General features: G+C 37.8%; 1 protein-coding gene across 7 annotated transcripts in view; it reads left to right on the top strand.

Moving 5' to 3' along the window:
- Positions 1 to 22,403, top strand: part of ZNF131 (zinc finger protein 131) — a 35,374-nt gene extending 12,971 nt beyond the window's left edge. For 4 of the 7 annotated variants that reach the window (XM_069492865.1, XM_069492864.1, XM_069492863.1 and 1 more), the window contains 4 exons: positions 10,153 to 10,513; positions 10,616 to 10,838; positions 19,735 to 19,865; positions 20,535 to 22,403. In XM_069492865.1, the coding sequence (XP_069348966.1) occupies positions 10,153 to 10,513; positions 10,616 to 10,838; positions 19,735 to 19,865; positions 20,535 to 21,221 (1,402 nt within the window). In that variant the 3' untranslated portion in view covers positions 21,222 to 22,403. Of the gene's footprint in view, positions 1 to 10,152; positions 10,839 to 19,734; positions 19,866 to 20,534 lie in introns of all 7 variants that reach the window. The other 3 variants (XM_069492862.1, XM_069492861.1, XM_069492866.1) reach the window with 2 other exon arrangements.
- Positions 22,404 to 22,709: the final 306 nt, after the last annotated feature.

Consider the following 22,709-nt stretch of genomic DNA (forward strand, 5'->3'; position numbering starts at 1 on the left):
AGAACTTCCATTTTGAAATGAATATTTAAGGATCTAGAAAAATTCTTTTGGATACTAATTTTTCTTTCATTTGCATTTGATTTCTTGTATAAAAACTGCTAAGATTAAATTAGCATCTTCAGTATCTAATAAAATAAGGAAGCCAGGGCAGCTCTTTAAGGAGTTCTTTTGGATCCCTGTAAACTGTTTTGTTGGGTTCAAGTTGTTAATGATTTGTACCGAGCCTTATTCTTCAAAGGGTTTGGCTTACAAAGATTAACATAGTACTGTTTAAAAATGAGTAAGGAAATTGGGAAGATAAATAGGCCAAGTGGGGATAAGGAGATAATCAGTCAAATTAGAAATATGATAGCCAAAATGCATGCCATTTATGTCTATATACCTGCTAGATGGACTAAATCTAGCCCTAGTTTTGAAGCACCTAGTGCAAAGAAAAAAAAAACTAGTTAACATTATTCATTGTTAAAAGATGAGAACAAATCAATTGCCAAAGAGCCATTCCTGGCATGAAAACACAAAATTTCTCCTAGAATGTAATAAGAAAACATTAAAGAATATAATGAACAAAGACCTCAACATCCTTACTTTAATGAATAATGGCACTGTAATATAGTAACTGAGAACAAGAGCTCTGGAGTCAGCCTCCCTGGGTTGGTATCCTATCTCTGTGTTAATGAAGTTAACTCTCCTCTCAGCTTAGTGTCCTTATCTGTCAGATGGGGGTAATCATGGTACTTTGTAAATAGGACTGTTTGTGAGGGTTAAATAATGCACGTTAAGTATTTAGTATGGTGTCTGGCCCATAATACTCTAAATGTGAGCTATTGTTACCTCCTGTTACTGTTTTTTATGTTGTCTGTCAATATAGATCATTGGCATGACACCAAAGCACAGTTTGGTAAAATCATTTTCACATGGGGGCAAAATTATTTAGTCCAACTCACTGGTATGTTTTAGTCAAAAGATAAAATTTAGAATAAGAAATAATTGAACTGTAATAGTCCATAAATACCATTAGTTTGATGACAGTTTAAACTTTTCTGACAAGAGCATGGTGTGTATGTATTCTTTGATGCTTAGCACCTGGCATGTAACAGGTATTTAGGAAGCATTTGTAAATGGATAGGTGAATGCCAGTCAAAACCAGATCAGTACTCTCCTGCAAAGAGACCTGAACATGGATAGCAACATAGAGGTGCGCTGAGGATATATACGTGATTAGGCCATCTCTTTTCAAAAAGACTAAGAGGAATATATATGGATGGGGCAATATCAGATTTGTGGTTAAATCTTAGAAGAGAAGCTTCTGAAAAAATGTTCTGTGTGGCTCCTTTGGTAGTGAGTGGTATCTCACTATGGAGAAAGTTCTTGGTAACAGAATACTGGAACATAATTCTGTAACAGTGGCCTAGGTCAGATTTGGGAGACATTTGAGTTCACATCTGTAGTCTTTGGGAGATGAAGGTAAGAGCAAATGAGTACAATTGTTTTCCTAGGCCTATTTAGAATCTTTTAAAGCGTTTATTATAAGACTGAGATCCCTACAGCAATTACAACCATCATGACTTTTCAGTATAAATACGGTAGCATGTTGAAGTATGCTCTGAAGAGTTCCTTTGAAAACAGGAAGACAACAGTACTGCATATTGGCTGTTTATAATACAGTGTCTGAGCTTCTACAGGGATAGTTGACTTTTTTTTTTTTTTTCCCTGTATATGAGCTATACTTTACTGTTTCTTGGCATTTCTTACAATTTTTTGTTGGAAATCAAATATTTTAAATAATGTGTCAACTACTGGTGTTTAGATTTGCCTTCTCTTCCTCCTAGCCTCAGTCTCTCATACATGGTTTGTTGTTGGTTAGTGACTTTTCCAGGACTAAAAAGTCTATATTCTCTGTGGCCATTGAAGTTACTGCTCTCTTAGCTTACTGGACAGCTGATGATTGGACAGAGGTTTCCTTAAATGTCTTCAACCAGTAAATCTCCACACCTTTGTTGGAGAACTCTTTGTATTGGGGCCTTAGCCACCTTGTATGCACAGAACCTCAAGGTCAGACAGATGAGAGCTTTGCTAAGGTCTTTCCTGGGCATGCACATAGCCCTGCACACAGTTCCCTGGAATATGTCAGAGCTTTTCAGAGCCCCTTATGAACATCTCATTTCCCCAGTTTTTTTCCTTTAAGCTTTTGTTTAGTTTCTTGGTAGTCCCAACTGGTAATGCCACTGCAATAGCTGTGATGATAAAACAGTCTCTGTTGATTGTTTGTATGATTGCCCTATTGCCCCGTGGTTAGGGCTATTTGAAAAGTGAGTTCTGAGTCAGATCAAATATTTTTATCCTATTTTAAATCTTATCTTTTAATGAGGCAGTATGTGTAAAGTGCTTATAACAGTGCCTGCCATATAATAATAATAATATTATGCATATGTTTTATTCATTGCTTGGAATGCCATCTCTCTGCTTATTCATTGGCAAAATCTTACTCATCTTTCTGGTCTCCATCAAGAGCCAGCCACCTGTTCTCTGAATCCTTGCTTGACTGCTCCAAGCAGATTGATTTTAGGTACTTATGTAATTCCATATTTTTGTTTTATCTTTTATATTCTCCATTAAAGCAATAATCATATCATTATTATTCTTACATTTTCTCTGTAGACTCCATCCTCTTTGAGGTAGGGTTTATGGGCTTTTCCTCTTTAGGAGGCATAGGTATTTGGGTGGGTTTGAAAAGCTACCTCTCAATAATATGTCTCTTGGACTACCCAGTTGCCAGGTTTGTCTCTTTTTCTTCTCTCACCAGCCTCTAAAATCTCTTGCCTTGCCATTCAGCTCTGAATACAAGCTGACTTATCCCACTTTGCAAATCAAAGGCCTGGTAGCAGCACTTTTTGTTGTTCTTTAATTATTCCTGTTTGGGGCAGGGATCTGGGTTCACCAGGTCATACCCATAATTAAAACAAGCATAAGAAGGCTGATTAAGAAGTAATTTACAATTTACCTCTATCCTCCAAAAGAACAAAAAGGAACCATACTTTTTCATTGTAAGTTGTTGTTTTTTTTGATCACTTTAACATCTTTCAAATTGGGATTGGTCTTTAAAGTGAGTGGCCAGGCAATAGTCATGACAGTTTCAATTAGATTGTTGTTGTTTGTGTTACTGATACCAGACAAATTGAGTTTGTCATTTAAAAGTCTTCCAAATGATTAAACTGTGAGATGATAGTAAAGCAAAAAGTTATTGGTGGAATTGGAATTAGAGCATTCCAAAGTGGAGCGTTAATTTCATATCAATGGAGCAAAAATTTGTCATCAGATGAATGAACACTATAGCAACAACCAAGGGCTTTATAGGACCTTAGAAAGGATTTAGGAATTAGTTGTGCTTAAATTGACTGCTTAAGGCAACTCGATATTGAGAAGATTATTGTATAACTTAGAAGTACAGAAAGTGCATAAGGTGCTCATCTCACATTTGCAGTATGGAATTATTTTTGGAATATAATATAAACTTTTTGAATGACACTAGAAAAAATACTAGAGCATCATTTTGCTCTGCTGGAATTACATCATGTTTATTTAAAACTGTGTATGAGAAGGTTTCTGTTATTTGTTAGGGAATGGTACTTGCCTTATAGATTTTTCCTCCCCAGCCCATTCAGCTGTAATTTACATATAATACCATTCACCCATTTTAAATGTAGAGTTTGGGTTTTGATAATTGTATACAGTGGTGTAACCACCCCCACAAGGAAGGAATAATACCATTTTCATCACCTTAGATGGTTTTCTCATGACTCTTTGCAGTTGATCCTGATCCCCAGCCCTAGGCAACCACTGATCTGATTTTTATCACTATAGTTTTACCTTCTTTATAATGTCATATAAATGGACTTCTACAGTGTGTAGCCTTTCATATTTGATTTTTTTTTTCACTTAGCATTGTGTTTTAGAGATTTGTCCACGTAGTTGTAGGTGTTATTTTGTTTCTTTTCATTGCCGAGTAGTATACCATAGTATGGGTATGCCACAATTAATTTCTCTGTCTGATAGACATTTGGGTTGTTTTTCAGATTTTTGAGTATAGCAGTAATGCTGCTGTTTACAAGCCTTTGAGTGGACATATACTTTTATATTTCTCTTAGTAAACATATAGAAGTGGGATAGAGCTGAGTTATATTCTGGGTATACATTTAACTTTGAAAAACAGTTTGGTAGTTTTTTTATATTATTATTATTATTATTTTGCTTTGTGCTATATATATATTTTTTTTATTTCAGGAAATTATAGGGATACAAACATTCTGGTTACATGTTACGACTTTGCCACATCCAAACCATGATTTGAGGCATGCTTTTTACATTTAAATAGAGACAGTGTCTCACTTTTGCTCAGGCTGGTCTGAAACTCCTGAGCTCAAACGATCCACCCGCCTCTGCCTCCCAGAGTGCTAGGATTACAGGCGTGAAGCCACTGCTCCCGGCCTCTCCAAAGTTTCTTAATGCCATTTTGTAATTCATTCCTGTCTCCCTATCTCAGTCTTCATCCCTACATGACCTACTGTCACTGTAGATTACTTTGCATTTTCTAGAATTTGACATACATATATATTTAATTATATGGCATATACTTGTGTAATTTCTTTCACTTACCATAATTATTTTGAAATTCATATAGTATGTATTAATAGTTAATTCCTTTTTATTGGTGAGTAATATTCTATCATATGTATATATCACAATTTGTTTATTCACTTTTTTTAATTTCCCTGCCTCACAAGGCTAAAATGTTTATTCACTTGTTAATGGACACTTAGGTTGTTTCCAGGTTTTGCCTGTTACAAATTAAGTGACTACAAACATTTGTGTACAAGTTTTTGGACATAATGCTTTCATTTCTCTCAGTAAATACCTAGGAGTAAAATAGCTGGCTTTTATGGTGGATGTAGGTTTAATGCTTTGAGAAACTGCTAAACTTTTTTCAAAGTGGTTGTGCCATTTTACATTTTTCATTTTAGCCATGTTGGTGGGAATGTAATGGTTTTAATTTGCATTTTCTTATTGACTGATGGTGTTGAGCATTTTTTTATGTGGTTTTTTTTTTTGGCCATCCATTTAAGTTCTTTGGCAAGATGTCTATTCAAACATTTTACCCATTTCTTAAATGGGGTTATTGTCAAGAACTGTGAGGGATCTGAGATTTTATCCTGTTTGCAAGCTAGTAAGTTAGCCAGAGTAATGGATGCTGGCAGAGGATCTGAGACTTAAGAGTCAGAGACAGGACTTGATTACTTATGGCATAGGAAGCAGCATGATAATACCATGTTTCTGTCAGTTTTCCCTGCCTTCCCACCCTCCCCCAAGTCCCACACACAGTGGCCTAGGTGTGTGCTGTGCTCACAGTGGTTTGCATCACAGTTGAGGAACCCTAAGCTTGAGGAAACCCAGATCTTTTATAATGAACTGCAAGCAAACCTGCAGCTCATTATAATGAGCTGTCCCTAGAAGGGACATTATCTTTATTATACTTTGGTTGATAAATATACCTACCCACCACTCTGGAAGAAGACAAGTTCTGTCTTCCAAAATTCTTTGCTATATAAACAACCTTGAAAAGATGGTCCAAAATAAAAAGCTGTCAGTGTCTTTGTAAGACATGCAGAAGCATGTAGAATCCATGGAGAGTTGTCTCCCAGCAATATCCTTGTTTCTATATTATCTTGGATTCTGGTGAATTTTTCCGTAAGTACACTATTTCATTGGCCACTCTGATTAATCTGACCAGTAGGGCAGGAACTAATCCACTCGATTTTTCTCGTACTGGATTTATTTAAGGCTACTGTCAACAGGATGTGGCCACCCTGCAGTACGGACCTTAATCATGCACCCACCCTGCCAAGGTTCATCCTAGACTCAAGCAATTGAACAAACCCCTAGAAAAACAGGTGGCTTTCTCCTTTAGTTTCTGTATTGACTTTTCTACTTAGCCCTAGGCATTCACCTAATTATAGCAAAATGTTTTAGCAATTGAACAAACTCTGCACTGGCCCACAGGGAGGAAGTCTAGGGCAAGTCTATCATCCATAATAAACCTGGCCGGTGATTTGAGGCTGACATGAATGCCTCCCAGAGCCCAAGTGGTGTCATTGATCACATCGACTTAAGTCAGGCATAAATTTCGTACCACTTTTTTAATTGGATGACTCGCATTTGTAGAGAAAGCTGCCTACAGGGTGTGCATAAGTGAGTTATTCCTCCAGGAAGCTCCCCTTGAGAGTTTCTAACCAAGAGTAGCCTTAGTTTAGATAGCTCTCCGCAGTCATTGGAGCCTCCCTTTCTGCTGTGAACCCAAACCATCAGTTGAATGCAAGTGCTGCTTCTCCCCATGGAACCAGGTAGGGTGGTGAGTTGGACACTGAATTCGACAGAGCCATGGAACTTTTAGTCCCTCCCCTTCCTGAGTTTTCCCCAGGATAATTGGATAAATATGTATTGCCTTCAGTCCTCCTTGGGAACAGGGAGAATTTGGCTCCCCTCATAATTATCTTTCTCCTTAAAGCAACTGAAGTCAAGGTAGAAGGCAAAGTGGAGAGTAGAGGAGGAGGAGACGTGGAGGGAGAAAAGTGACTCTGTGCCGGTAAGCAGGATACATTTACTGCTGGTTTCAAGCAGCACAGAAGGAAGCTGCATGTGGCTCAACTAAACCTCCAGTGTTTTCAGCCCACCCAGAGACCTCAGCATAAGGTCATCACTACTGACACCATCTATTGCAGCTTTGGCGAATCCTTGATTCAACAGCCCCCTCCTTATTGCTTTCCAGTTGGGGCTGTGAGGTTTATGCTTTTGACTTGACTCAGGCTTGACTTGTACAGTGTAACTAAGAGCACATCTTAATTCTGGATACTTACTTAATTTTGGGTATTGTCATGCTTTTGCCTGGTTTTAACATAAGGGTTAGGGGGCTTTTCAGCAGGCTTACCACAAGAATTTATATTACTTTGGGTCCTTTTCTCATTCCCCAGTGACTTATCTTCATCAGCATTGTAAACCCAATTAGACAGGAAGACTCTTACTAGTCAGTGCCTCACCTGTGATTTCCCATAGGAGTTTATCTCAAGGACATCTCCCCAAGAGAGCCAAAGCATCCTTATAGCAGCCAGGACCCACTGCAAAAAATTCTTGAGAACTTTTACTGTCATCTCTAAATGGATCAAGGGTGGGCATGATAGAATGCAGGAGGGACTGGGCCCTAAGGTGGCACAGGTATTGCCATTCTTCCTTGACAAGCATTATGTTGCCCCTTCATCTCCCATGTGGACCAGCCAAAGTTCTTTTGTTGTTGTTAGAAAGATAGGGTCTTGCTCTGTTGCCCAGCCTGGAGTACAGTGGTGTGATTATAGCTCACTGTAACCTTGAACTCCTGGGCTTAAGAGATCTTTCCCACCTCAGCCTCTCAGGTAGTATGACTACAGGCCTACAGGAATGCACCACCACACCCAGTTTATTTTTTTGTTTGTTTGTAGAGACAGGGTCTGTTGCCCAGGCTGGTCTGGAGCTCCTGGCCTCAAGCAATCCTCCCACCTTGGCCTCCCAGAGCGCTAGGATTACAGTCTGCTCCATGGTGCAGGCCCAAAGTTCTAATGACTCACCTGGTTTTTGTCTATAGCAATTGCAAATTTCCCTCCTTTCACACTCAATGTAGGTGTATGTCATTGTAACTTGTCTGTAAAGGTATGGAACCGTCTATTCTCTGCCCCCTTCCCATCCCCAGTGAATCTTACCATGGGGCAGATTTATGGCTACCTGTCGGATTAGCAGGGACATCTCCCCTCCCCAACAGCAGAGTTCACAGTACCCAGGGCACGTTTCTAGTAGCTGTCCTTGAGCTTGCTACCCCAGTACTCATCCTGTAACTACCTTCCCAGTTTTTCTCCACTGATAGATGTTTTTGTTTCCTAAGGCTACCATACATAACAAAGTGTCACCAACTGAGTGGCTTAAAATGACAGAAATATATTGTCTCTCAATTTCAGGGGCTAGAAGTCTGAAATCAAAATGTTTTTAGGGCCATGATCACTCCATAGACTCTAGGGGGGGATTATTCTTGCCACTTGTAGCTTCTGGCAGGTCCAGACGTCTCTTGCCTTACAGTAGCAGAATTTCAATCTCTACCTCCATCTTCACATTGCCATCTTCCCTCTGTCTTTATATGGCATTCTTCTATCTGAATTTCCTCCTCATGGAAATACCAGTTGCATTGCATTAAAGCCCGCCTTAATGACCTTATCTTAAGTCAGTTGTGTCTGCAAAGACTTATTTCCAAATAAGGTCACATTCACAGTTATTAGGGGCCAAGACTTCAGCATATTTTTTCTTGGGGTGGGGGCGGGGGGAGTTTGGGAGGAGACACAATAAAACCCATAACAATAGACAAGAAAGTAATGGACCATTTATTGCCCCGTTGACCATACAATTTGTTAAACACATCCACCACCAGTTCCAATGGGACTTCCCTGAAATCCTGTTAATTGCTCGGTGATGCCTTATCCTCTTCCAGACAGCCTTATCTGTTTTCAGCATCCTATTCTCAGTGCTAAAAATTGGCAAAAACTATGAAAGATCTGAGTTTTACACTACCTACAAGCCAACAAAGTTATCCTGCTACAGAGTCATGGATGCTGGTGGAATATATAAGACTTCTGAGTCACAAGGAAGGGCCTTTATTACTCTCTGCATAACAAACAATACAAATTTTATATTTGTGCCAGTTTTCCCTTCCTTTCAAGTCCCACGGGGCTGACATAGAGTGGCCCAAGTGACTGCTGTATACATGATTGATATATATCATAGCTGAAGTATCTCCAGCTTAGGAAACCCAAATCTTTCATAATGGGCTACAAGCAAACCTGCCTACCTTTGCCTCATAGAGAGACATTATCTTTATTATATTGGACAGTAAATAAGCCTGACCTAAACAAATCTACCCTCTACTATACTATACTGCAAACATCCTTCAAAAGTTTGAAATAAAAATTTTCAGTTTACAAGATGTGCAGAAACTCAAGAGACTCATGGAAAACTGACTCCTAATAGTTGTCATCTTTATATTTATTTAATTGTGAGACTCCTTCCTTTATTTTGAATGTAAGAGCTTTGACAGATACATGTTTGCAGATATTTTCTCCTGGGTGTGGCTTGCTTTTTTATTAACTGTATTTCAAAAGACAAGTTTTTTGTTTTGATGAAGTCAGTTTTATTATTTTTTGCTGTTATGGTTTCTGCTTTTTGTATGCTATTTAAGAAATTTTTAAGCAGCGTGGGGAAAAATTAAAAAAGAAAAAAACAAAAAATAAAAAAAAATAAAAAAAAAAAAAGAAATTTTTAACCAGTGTCACTAAGATCTTCTTTTTCTACAAATTTAATTTTTTTTAGTTCTTACATTTACATCCATGCTTCATTTTGAGTTAATTTTTTGTGTATGATGTAACGTAAGGGTTGAGGCTTATTTTTTCCATACAGGTACCAGTTGTTCTAGCACCACTGTTAAAAGATTATCTTTTCTTCATTGAATTACTTGGAAACTCTATTTTCAAAAATCACTTGAGTCCTAGTGCAGTGGCTCATGCCTGTAATCCCAGCACTTTGGAAAGCCAAGGCAGGAGGATTGCTTGAGGCCAGGAGTTCAAAACCAGCCTGGGCAACATAGTGATACCCTGTCTCTACAAAAAAATACAAAATTACCTGGCTGTGGTGATGCGTGCCTATTGTCCCAGCTACTCAGGAGGCTGAGGCAGGAGGATCACCTGAGTCCAGGAGTTTGAGGCTGCAGTGAGCTATGGTCACACTGCTGTGTTCCAGCCTGGATGACAAAGTGAGACCCTGTCTCTAGAAAAAATTAAGTAAAAAATTAGTTGATTGTGTAAGTATAGGTCTATTTCTGGACTTTGTTCCATTAATCTTCATGTCTGTGCTTTCACCAATATGATTGTCTTAATTATTGTGGCTTTATAGTAAGTCTTGAAATCAGGTAGTATAAGACCTCTAATCTTGTTTTCTGCCTGTTTATATAAATTTTATCATCAGTTTCTTCAAAAAAGCCTGCTAGGATATGATCTTACAGATTTTTTAAAATCCGTACATTATGTATTTCAGGAACAAAGAGAACTCAGCTCCATTAGAGGAAAATACCACAGGAAAAAGTGAGGCCAAAAAAAGGAAGATTGCAGAAACTTCAAATGTGATAACTGAGTCGTTGCCGTCTGCAGAATCGGAACCTGTTGAAATTGAGGTAGAGATTGCTGAAGGCACAATCGAAGTGGAAGATGAAGGCATTGAAACGTTAGAGGAAGTGGCTACTGCCAAGCAGTCCATTAAGTACATACAGAGCACAGGTTCCTCTGATGATTCCGCTCTAGCACTGTTGGCAGATATTACCAGCAAGTACCGTCAAGGTGACAGAAAAGGGCAGATTAAAGAAGAAGATGGCTGTGCAGCTGACCCCACAAGCAAACAGGTAGAAGGTATTGAAATTGTGGAACTTCAGCTGTCACATGTGAAGGACTTGTTCCATTGTGAGAAATGTAACCGTTCATTTAAATTGTTTTACCATTTTAAGGAACACATGAAATCACACTCCACTGAGAGTTTCAAGTGTGAAATATGCAATAAAAGGTATCTTCGGGAGAGCGCATGGAAACAGCACCTAAATTGTTACCACCTTGAAGAAGGTGGAGTCAGTAAGAAGCAAAGAACTGGGAAAAAAATTCACATATGTCAGTACTGTGAGAAACAGTTTGACCATTTTGGACATTTTAAAGAGCATCTTCGAAAACATACAGGTAATTCACAAATACTTTATGTTAATCAAAAGTATATTTTTTCCACATTCACTTCAAGTTTAAATATCTAAATCTTTTTTTTTAATAGTACCTGAGAAGGCGACATCTTCTGTATTTTCTAAGGCTAAATGCGCATTGTTTTTATGGTGTTACTTTGTTGAAATATTAATGCTTCAAATGCAAATTAGTGTCAGCTTTGAATGTAATTGTCATTCTTGTGCCTTACCAATTTTTATATTTTTCCAAGAAATACATAAAACAATCTGTGATCTATTTACTAAAGATCATAAATTATTAAATCCTAATTATAGTGAAAGTGAGACTTTACTGTTCCTATTTTTACATTTCTCGTGTTAACACATTGCATAGATTAAGTACATTTATAAACAATTCCTGACATGTTTATACTTTTTTTTTACACACAGTTATCTGCTTTGGCTCAGTAGATATGTAGGCATTGTATGTCCATTTTTTTCCACATCTTCAACAGCAAGTGTGTCAGAACTGGTGGACAGCCAGAAAGCTGAGGAGGGTAACATCTTTATATTTCCCCTGGGAGCCATCTAGGCATGAGGAAGCTGTCCCAGGAAGTCTACCTAAGGGCCTCTGGCCCTCATAATTCTGTATCCCCTATGCCTGGTTTTATCCATGTCAGAGTGTCCCTGACTTTGCTCCTGCTCTCTGAGCATTCTTTGCTATGTCTCCTGCACTGGAGCCAGGAGCTACCACCAATGACTTGAATCTTGGGTAGTCCCTAAATCCACTATAACAAGGGTATAGACAGAGCAGTTACTATAGTTACACTATAGTGTGCTGAGTGTCAGGCTTCTGGGCACTTGTTCCCAAGTCCTTGTTACATGGGGTGGTGAAGGCTGTTTAGACTGTTAATACAGTAAATACAACATAGATATCCTGCAATGTTCAGAATCTTTCTTTTTGATGCTGGAGTTTGGAGCCTTTCTGGTGAATTTTTTTAAATAGATTCCTCACTTGTCCAGAGTCATTTGCTATATACTACTTAAAATTGAGGAACCAGATAAATTCAGATAATGTTATCCCTCACTATCCAGACTTTTGCTGTCAATACTCTGGGACAGAATAAATATAAACAGTAGGGAATCTTGTACTTAGGCTCAGTATGGATTTAAAAGGCTTTATCAGGTACTAGTTTGGGTAACTAATGCACATTTATGAAATCTTCTGGGAAAATGTTTTCTGATTTCAAACGTGTATATACACTTGACCCTTAAACAACACAGGTTTGAACTGCATGGATCCACTTACACATGGATTTTTTTTTTTTCCCAACCAAACACAGAACAAAAATACAATTATTCTCAGGATGTGAAACCTGCATATACAGAGGGTCGACTTTGTGTGTGTGCAGTTTTGCAGGGCCAGCTTTGAGTGTGTGGATTTTAGTATATTCAGAGGGTCCTAGAACCAGTACCCCATGAATACCAAGGGATGACTGTACCTGTTTTATATTTGGAAACTGCCTATAGTTACAATTTTGGTTCTTAGAAAATGAATATTTATTTTAATGGTCTTTTGGTGAATGTTTTTTTGGGAACTGGATTAATTTTGCAAAAGGATTTCTATCCCAGCAGCACAGTAAATAAACATTCATGGGTAACTAGCAAACTTTGATAGTGGTTTCCAGTACTCCAACAGATTATCGGTAGCTTTTATATTATTTCCTAGGAATGTGAAAGTAGCAGCAGTTGTCTCTTTTATCCAAGACGTTACCTACTAACTCTTACCCATTTGAAAATAAGACAACACAGACCACTTTGGAAATTTTAAAATGTGCTTTTCAGGTCCTGTGTTTTTTATTTTGGACTGGACAACAGAATGTAGGGTTAAAGTACACTGTGTTGTACATCTCTGTCCTTCCCATCAAAATGATGTGAGATTAAGGAACTTAAGTAGTTGTCATAAATTGTAGAATCATATGCCCGTTAGAGGAACAGTTTAGCACATAAAGCAAACTGATCTTTCATGGTCTTTTAACTTACGTCAATTACTGTGCTAGTAATTAGTGGCAAGATAATTGTAGATGTGATCAATGACTTAGTGAATTCAGGAAGAGCATAAGTACAGGCATACTTTGGAAATACTGCAGATCTGTTTCAGATCACTGCAGTAAAGCTAATACTGCAATAAAACCAGTCATTCAAATTTTTTCGTTTCCCAATGTATATAAAAGTTATGTTTATGCTACACTGTGGTCTCTTTAGTGTGCAATAACATATCTAAAAAAAAAAGTACATACCTTAATTTAAAAATATATTATTGCTAAAAATGCTAATGGTCATCTGATCCTTCAGCAAGTCGTAATCTTTTTGCTGGTTGAGGGTCTTACCCTGACGTTGGTGGCTGCTGACTGATCAGGGTGGTGGTTTCTGAAGATAGTAGAAATTTCTGGGTAGCTGTGGCAATTTCTTAAAATAAGACAACAGTGAAGTTTGCGGCATCAATTGACCCTTCCTTTCACGAAAGATTTCTCTGTTGTATGTGATGCTGTGATAGCATTTTACTTACAGAGCCTCTTTTAAAATTAAAGTCAGTCCTCTCAAATTCTGTTGCTACTTTATCAATGTAGTTTATGTAATATATTCTAAATTCTTTGTTGTCATTTCAACAATGTTCGCAGCATCTTCACTAGGAGTAGAGTCCATCTCAGGAAACTACTTTCTTTGCTCATCCATAACAAGCAACTTCTCATCTGTTCAAGTTTTGTCAGGAGATGCAGCAATTCAGTCATTTGTTCAGGCTCAACTTCTAATTATAGATCTCTGACTATTTCTACTATATCTGCAGTTACTGCCTCCACTGAAGTCTGAAGTCTTGAACTTCTCAAAGTCATCCTTGAGGGTTGGAATCAGCTTCTTCCAGATTCCTGTTAAGGTTGAAATTTTGACCATCTCCTATGAGTCACAAATGTTAATGGTATCTTGAACGGTGAATCCTTTCCAGAAGGCTTTCAATTTACTTTGCCCAGATCATCAGAGGAATCACTATCTACGGCAACTATAACCCTACAAAATATATTTCTTAAATAAGATTGAAAGTCACAATTACTCCTTGATCTGTGAGCTGCGTAATGGATATTGTATTAGCAGGCACAAAAACAATATTAATCTTTTTGTAAATCTCCATCAGAGCTCTTGGGTGACCAGGTACATTGTAATATTTACTGAGCAGTAATAATATTACTGAGCCAGTAATATTTTGAAAAGAATCTGAGCGGTAGGTATCAACATGGGCTTAAAATATTGAGTAAACCATGCTGTAAAATAGATGTGCTTGTCATCTAGGCTTTGTTGTTCCATTTCTAGAATACAGGCAGCGTACATTTAACATAATTCTTAAGGACCCTAGGATTTTCAGAATGGTAAGTGAGTATTGGCTTCAACTTAAAGTTACCAGCTGCATTAGCCCCCAACAAGAGGAATCAGCCTGTCCTTTGAAGCTTTGAAGCCAGTCATTGACTTCTCTTTAGTTAAAAGTCCTAGATGGCATCTTCTTCCAATAGAGTGCTGTTTTCTCTACATTGAAAATCAGTTGTTTAGTGTAGCCAACTTGAACAATCATCTTAGCTAGATCATGTGGATAACTTGCTGCAGCTTCTACATCAGCACTTGCTGCTTCACCTTGTACTTTTATATTCTGGAGACAGCTTCTTTCCTTGAACCTCATGAACCAACCTCAGCTGTCTTTATACTTTCTTTCTGCAGCTTCCTCACCTCTCTCAACCTTCATAGAATTGAAGAGAGTTAGGGTCTTACTCTGGATTAGGCTCTGGCTTGAGGAAGTGTTGTGGTTGGTTTGATCTTCTCTGCACACCACTAGCACTTTCTCCATATCAGCGATAAGGCTATTTTGCTTTCTTATCATTTGTGTGTTCACTGGAGTAGCACCTTTAATTCGAGAACTTTTCCTTTGCATTCACAACTTGGCTAACTGGCTCAAGAGGCCTAGCTTTCAGTCTGTCTTGGCATTCAACGTGCCTTTCTCATGGGCTTAATTAATCATTTCTAACTTTTGATGTAAAGTGAGAGATGTGCGATTTTTCCTTTCACTTGAACACTTAGAAGCCATGGTAGTGTTACTAATTGGCCTAATTTCAATATCATGGTGTCTTAGGGAATGAGGAGGTTGGAGAAGGAGAGAGAAGGTGGGGAGTGGCTGGTCAGTGGAGCAGTCAGAGCGCACATAGCATTTATTGGTTAAGTTCACTGTCTTTATGGATGTGGTTCATAGGGCCCCAAAACAATTACAGGAGTAACATCAAAGATCACTGATCACAGATCATCATAACAGATACAACAATAATTAAATAGTTTGAAATATTGTAAGAATTATGGGGACACAGACATGAAGTGAGCACGTATTGTTGGAAAAATGGCATTGATAGACTTGCTTGACTCAGGGTTGTCACAAACCTTCAATTTGTGTTAAAAAAAAAAAATGCAGTAAAGCTAAGCACAATAAAATGAGACATGCCTGTAAGCAGTTTTGTTTGTTTTTGAGACAGGTTCATGCTTTGTCGTCCAGGATAGAATGCAATGGCTTAATCATACCTCACTGCAAGCTCAAACTCCTGGGCTCTAGCAATCTTCCTGCCTCAGCCTTCCAAGTAGCTGGGACTACAGTTGCACGCCACGATGCCCAGCTAATTTTTCTGTTTTTTGTAGAGACAGGTCTCACTCTTGCTTAGGCTGGTCTCGAACTCCTAACCGTAAGCAGTCGTCTCACTTTGGCCTGCCAAAGTGCTAGGATTACAGGTGTGAGCCACTGCACCAGGCCTATAAGCAATTTTAAATTATGTTTAAGTTAATAAAAGATGGATCATTTTTCCCTCATAGCAAACTAAGTGTGAAGATGGGAGACAAACCTTTCCCATTTCCTACCTTCAAAACACATAATAACACCTTAGTTTCATATTTTGATTAGTTTAATGGTTTGGTTTCTTGTGTATTCTTAAAGCATGCTCTATAATCTGTGGCACGATTTGCAGAATTTTAACTGTTTTTTGTGCTTTGGATTTATTTTCTTTTCATTTGGAAAATAATAATGATAACGCTATCCTGGTAGGCCATGAACATAAAGCAGTTTAAGAGTCCCTGCCCTCAAGTAGCGCACAGTTGAGGGAGAGAGGCGGGCACAATCACAATGTGACATCCTCAGTGCTGATAGAGAAAAGCAGAATGCTGTGGGAATGCCTGCCTGGGCCGCTTGCTTATGATGGAAGAGACCAGGATGATTCCCTAGTCTGTTTTCTGTTGCTTATAACAATACCTGAAACTAGATAATTTATAAGGAATTTATTTCTTATGGAGGCTGAGAAATCCAGTGTCAGGGGGCCACATCTGGTGAGAGCCTTCTTGCTGGGGTGTCCCAAGGCAGCAGAGGCCTCATGATCCAGTCACTTTTAAAGGCCCACCTCTCAATGTTGCCCCATGGGGGATTAAGCTTAAACATGAGTTTTCGAGGGGAAAAATGTTCAAACCATAGCAGATGGCTGGCTAGGGGGTTTTACCTTATGATGACCCTCAAAGGAAAACGAATTAGCCTGCAAGTGGGCATTCCAGGCAAAGGAAATCAAACATACACAGGCGTAGAGGAATGAGAGGAAGTGAATTGTTCGGAGCACTGCTAGTAGTGCAGTATGAGCAAAGGGTTGGGTCCAGGTAGAAGAATGCCAGGAGATGTAGCCTAAGGAGTTGGAAGGGCTGATGCACCTAGGCATCATATGGAGAATCTACAAGTGGATTAAGGGGGGGAGAGAGGAAATAATGAGAGAATGAAGCTGAGATTATGTAGTTACTTTCATAAGTGCTGTAAATGAGTTTGGATTTTATCTTTGAAGACTCTGGGTCATTTTGAAGGAGTTTTAATAAGAGATCTGATCAGATTCATTTTCTAGAGAGATGACTGGCAGGATGGATTGCAGTGGGGTGAAACCTGCCAACTCAGTGAGTTATCTGTTGATGTCATCTAAACCAGAATGGGAGGTCAGGTAAAGGCAGTGATAATGGAAAAGGGCTAGAGATTTGAGTAACATTAAATAGGCAGAAACAATAGGATTTGGTGATCAACGAGGTGTGGGGGTAAAAGAGAAGGTGACTCCCAGCTTTCTGATTTAGGTGGCTTACATGATTGGAGGTTTTTAACTTAGAACAATATAGAAGGATAAGCAATTTGGGCGGGAGGGAAGATACTAGATACATTGACATACACCTGTGGGACACCTAGTGTGAAAGAAAACCTAGAGCTAAACTTTAAGCATGTTTTCAAATAGGTGCTCCCTAGTTTCCAAGAGAGGTGGTGTGGAATCAGAAAGAATGGAGGTCCAGAAATCAGAATTCAATTCCAACTCCAGTTCCGACATTTGAATTTGACTGGTCACTTAATCTTTGGGCTTCTTTCCTTGTCTGTAAATAAGAGTAATGATGCCTAATTTACAGGGTTATAACAAATAAGAAAATGGTGAAAGCACTTTGATAACTAAACTGTCCACACATCTAAAATAGAATTAATACATTGGTATTTCTAAGTAGAAAAGGCTCAAGTGGCATATCATGAAAAACAACTCTTTCCTACTTAAGTAGATCTCTTCAGAAGCAACTGTTGCTATTGTTTTTTGATTTATTGTTGCAGGCATATTCCTTGCATTTTCAGGTAGCCATAGATACATGTGCATGAGTGCTTTTGAAAAACAGAAACATGTGGTAGCATGGCATTATGTCAATTATTTTATCTTGGAGTCTTTTTAAAAATATGAAACATTTATGAATATTTAAATTTTTTTTCTGTAGCTGCACGGTATTTCAGTGTATGGGTATACCATAATTACTCCTATGAACAGACATTTAGGTTGTTGCTAGGCTTTTGCTATTACAAACCATGCTGCAGTAAGCATCCTTATACGTGTATCTTTGTTCACATGTTCAGGTAATTTTATTTTTAAGAGCAGAATTGTGAGGTCAAAGAATGTACACATTTTAAATCTTGACAAACATTATCAAATTACTCTTTAAAGCAGCAGTGCCAATTTGTTTGTAGGATAAAACAACAGAACTTAACCATTTTATTTAGCAATATTGCCCAACATTTTTGGAGTAGAAAAGGAGTTTCTGTAGCACATTAATTCCAGGTAATTAGTTCTTCTTTCTCAAATTAATTTGTTCATAACATGAAAATTATACAAAATAGGCTCTAATCGTTTTGTTGGGGAAAAAAATTCCACCTAATATGTTGCCCCATTTCTGACTTCTGTCTTATCTGGACCTCTTTCTATACAACTTGAATCACCTTTTCTTATACTCTAAGCACATTTCCACTTGCTCTAAAAAATCTTCCCTCCTGGAATCATTGCATTCATTTCCTCCTGCTCCCTGGTTGCTGAGCACTGCTAGAGAAAATTCGTATCTCAGACCTTATGTTAGGCCCTTTGGTGTCTGATTTATCACTTTCTTTTATTCTAGATAGAGGAAGAGATTTTTCTTTTCTTCAAGGCCAATTCTGGATCCCATGTCTTGATGTCTCCTCTAAGAGCATGTCCCTTCTATCATTCCCACTCTTCTTTCTCTACTGTCTCTTTCCCTCAGCAATTAAATAATAAATGTCTCTCCTGGCTTAAAGAACCCTCTTGTTTACTTGCTCCTCTCTAGCCACTTCTACTCTTTACTTCCAGGTCTTCTTGAGGGAATTTCTGTACTGCCTGTTTCATTGACTTGCCTCTCACTCTCCCTCTTCTCACAGCAGTCTGGCTTCTGACCCCACCACACACCACTGACCACCGTAATTTCCCTTAGTTTTCACATTTTCTACTTCTGGCTGTTCTGTTTCTCTTTCCTTTGCTAGCTCATCTAACTGCTGTTTTAACTTGGTTTTCACTGGATTCTGCCCTTGATTCTGTTATCACACAGCGTACTCTGAGAATTTTTCTCCAGAATGAAGGTTTGTTTTTTTGTTTTATTTATCCTAACCACTAGACAGCCAGGGACAAAATGAAGGTTTTTATTTTCACTTAAAATAACTCCTAATCTGTCATCAGTCCACCCTCTATTTTGCTTCAGAATTGTCTGTACAATTGTCTACAGAAATCTCTCTGCTCTGAACTCAACAGACACAAAACTGAATTTATACTCTTTCCTACACACCTCACCCCAAACCTGCTTGGACTCGTGTGTCTTGTGTTCTTTACCCTGGTTGGTATTCTAAGCCAGAGATCTGGGAGTCATGATTGATTCCTCCCTCCTTTCTCTTCACCCACCATGCTGTTTTAGCACTGCCCAGAATAAACGTCCTTCTTTCCTTTTCTTCTCTCATTTCATTCCAGGCAGAATTGCCCTCCTCCTTTGTGCTGCCGCAGTACGTATTCTTAGTACTCTTCCACGGTGCATTGTATTTGTTTATTTTCATATATTTCATCTTTATACCCTATCCTTTGATAATGAAATTTTTTTTTTAAAAAAGGACATTTTATCTTTTTATCTTCATTACCTAGCACATAGTCTGGCACATAGTAAGTGTGCAGAAAATGCTTGTGGAAAGGATAGTGATGCATTTCCCCCAAACAGATAATGATTGATTTTTTTTTTATCTAAGGGAAAATATGCAATTTTTTAAGAAACAAAAAAACATAGAACAGAACTCAGATCTAAATTTTGTCAGAGCATAGATACAATTATAGTAATCACTAAATCTTATTTTTATTGCCACTTCTAGAAAAGTCTTAGATGTGGTGAAAATATCTGCATCATAAATTGTGATTCTGCCTCTTAAGAATGTACTATTAACCTAAAAGAAAAAAGTAACCTCTTAAAAAGTATTTGCTCTTACTGTTTTTCTTAATTTGTCAATATATTTTTTTCTCTTCTAATAGGTGAGAAACCTTTTGAATGTCCAAATTGTCATGAACGATTTGCTAGAAATAGCACCCTTAAATGTCACCTCACTGCATGCCAAACTGGAGTAGGGGCAAAAAAGGGAAGAAAGAAGCTTTATGAATGCCAGGTATGTGCAGGTGCATTCAGTCAGTCCTCAGCGAAGGAATGTGTATGTGCAGTCATTAAAAATGAAGGGTAACAGAGCCTGAAGCAAAGCTTGATGGTTTGGAAAGAAAGGAGAGTAAAGAATATTATTGTCTCGATTTTGTAAGGGGAATTGGTATAGTTTTTACCTAACCCTAGAAGATACCAATGTCAATAAAAATTATGTCCTAAATAACAGATACTCTGAAACTACAGTTAATCTTTGGCATGAAGCAATGTTTAGAATTTGGCGGGGGGTGGGAGGGGGGACTGGAGGAGGCAGACTAGCTGTAATTGAATCATCTTCCATGATTAATGTATTAGTATCTGAAATAATGTAATGGTTAGAAATGTTGGTATTATGGGAGAAATTACGATGTTACTTTATATTCCTAGAATTTATATGATGCTTAAATAATGAAGGCAATATTGAAATGTTTCCTAAAATCTATTTAAGTAAGTTATATAAGCTAAAAGACCAAATGGACCAAGGAATTATGAAATAGCTTGGACTGGATTATATTGCAAATACTATGTTCATAACATTTTCAGAATAGAGTTTTTAATATTATCCTCACAAAGAATAAATGCATCTATATTTCCTTCAGTTTGAATATAATAATTATTTACATCATATGTTTGGTTATTTCAGGTCTGTAACAGTGTATTTAACAGCTGGGACCAGTTCAAGGATCACTTGGTAATACACACTGGAGATAAACCCAACCATTGTACTTTATGTGACTTGTGGTTCATGCAAGGAAATGAATTAAGGAGGCATCTCAGTGATACTCACAATATTTCAGAGCGTCTAGTAACCGAAGAAGTTCTTTCAGTAGAAACACGTGTGCAGACTGAACCTGTGACGTCAATGACTATTATAGAACAAGTTGGGAAGGTGCATGTGTTACCATTGCTTCAGGTCCAGGTGGACTCAGCACAAGTAACTGTGGAACAAGTTCATCCAGATCTGCTCCAGGACAGCCAAGTGCACGATTCACATATAAGCGAACTTCCAGAGCAAGTCCAAGTGAGTTATCTAGAAGTGGGTCGAATTCAGACTGAAGAAGGTACTGAGGTACATGTGGAGGAGCTGCATGTTGAACGGGTAAATCAGATGCCAATGGAAGTACAAACTGAGCTTCTAGACACAGACTTGGATCATGTGACCCCAGAAATCATGAACCAAGAGGAGAGAGAGCCTAGCCAAGCAGAGGCTGCTGAGGCTGCCGGGGAAGATCAGGAAAATGCTGAGGATTTAGAGACCAAGCCAACGGCGGATTCCCAAGTTGAAAAGGCAGGGAATGAAGACAGAACAGCTATGCCCGTTTTAGAATGACACAACAAATGAATATATTTTTAAATTTACATGTTGGGTTTTTGAACTGATTATGGGCAGTGTGACTGTCCTTAAAGCTAACAGACAAGTGGACCAAAGTTAAACTTTATTTCCTGTTGTGCTGAACTGTTTATCAAAACAAACTGATTCTCCTCCCCGTACTTAATGCCACAGAGGAGGGATCTTTCCCATAAATGAAGGGGAGCTTTGAGGAGTATATTTCGGGAAACTTAAATGGATTATATTCTTATTACATAGTTGGGTACGAATGTATCTATTTTCATTGTGGTAAAGGTTCTCTCTTTTTTCTTTCCCAGGTCATGTCCTTCCTCAAATTTTTTCCATATTGTAAAATCAAACAAAATCATTAGAATACAAGCTCATGTATTCTAATGCATGTTAGAAAATTGAATATATAGGAAACACAAGGCTGCATGAAGAAAAGTGCATTGTTACTGTGCAGTTGAATTTTGGCTTCTGGCTTTCTTTAGTTTGAACAGACATTCTTGTTTACCCCAATAGTCACGGATGCCATCTCTGCAATAGAAAGAGTGGTGGTGGCAAAACTTTTAGAATGTTTAAAAAAAAAAATCCACACCCATGTGCCTTTTCAAAACCAACTAAACTTCTATAAAGCATCTCTGGTTCTTTCAAGGTTTGTATTGTAAGGAGCAATGTAGACAATGCTATATTACTTTATATTTTTGCTTATAATGACAGCCACCGATTTTTTTTTCACTTAAGTTAGGTTGAGAAATTTCATTTAATGGCAGCTGAAGGGCCATTTTCAATTGGGAAAATTTATTTACATCTGTGGTAAACTTTATTTTGATGAAAAGTTGCACTAGTATTTTACCACCAGATGAAAAAAAGATAAGTATCATTTAAAATTAATGTATTTAAAATAAAGTACAGAGGAAAACATGTATATAATTATCAGGCTTTGTTTTGAATGGAATCTCCCCCTCCATCCTTAATGTAAAGATCTTGTGCTATAACTTTTAAAGCCATACAAATAAGAGTGCTAAACTGTGGACTTAAAAGTAGGTGTGTAAATATTTTTAATCAGTATTACTTGGAAAATAAAATATAACAACAACATAAAATAAACCAATATGCTATTTTCTTTACCTGTTAAATATTGGGAGATATTTACATTTTTAAAGTAAACTTTAAAATTATATGTTCATGACTCTTTTTTTTTTTAAATTACCAGTGTGAAAGTTGGTATCTGGTCAGAGATATTCTCTTGGGTCTTTATGTACCTGTATTAACACGACTAATTCATGAATTGAGATATAAGATTCCCAATACACACCTCCAACCCTCAAACATCAGCTCAAAAGAAAGGAAGAGGAGGAACAAGTTAGTATTCTTTGTAGTTCTTACATGATGGGCACAACAGCAAATCGAATTTATTTTTAGTAGAGCCTGTTTAAACAAATACTTTGTCTACTTATTAGTGTGCTAAATTTAAAAGATCCATTT

The sequence above is a fragment of the Eulemur rufifrons genome, chromosome 17 (genome assembly GCF_041146395.1).
Source record: "Eulemur rufifrons isolate Redbay chromosome 17, OSU_ERuf_1, whole genome shotgun sequence".
NCBI classification, from domain to species: Eukaryota; Metazoa; Chordata; class Mammalia; order Primates; family Lemuridae; genus Eulemur; species Eulemur rufifrons.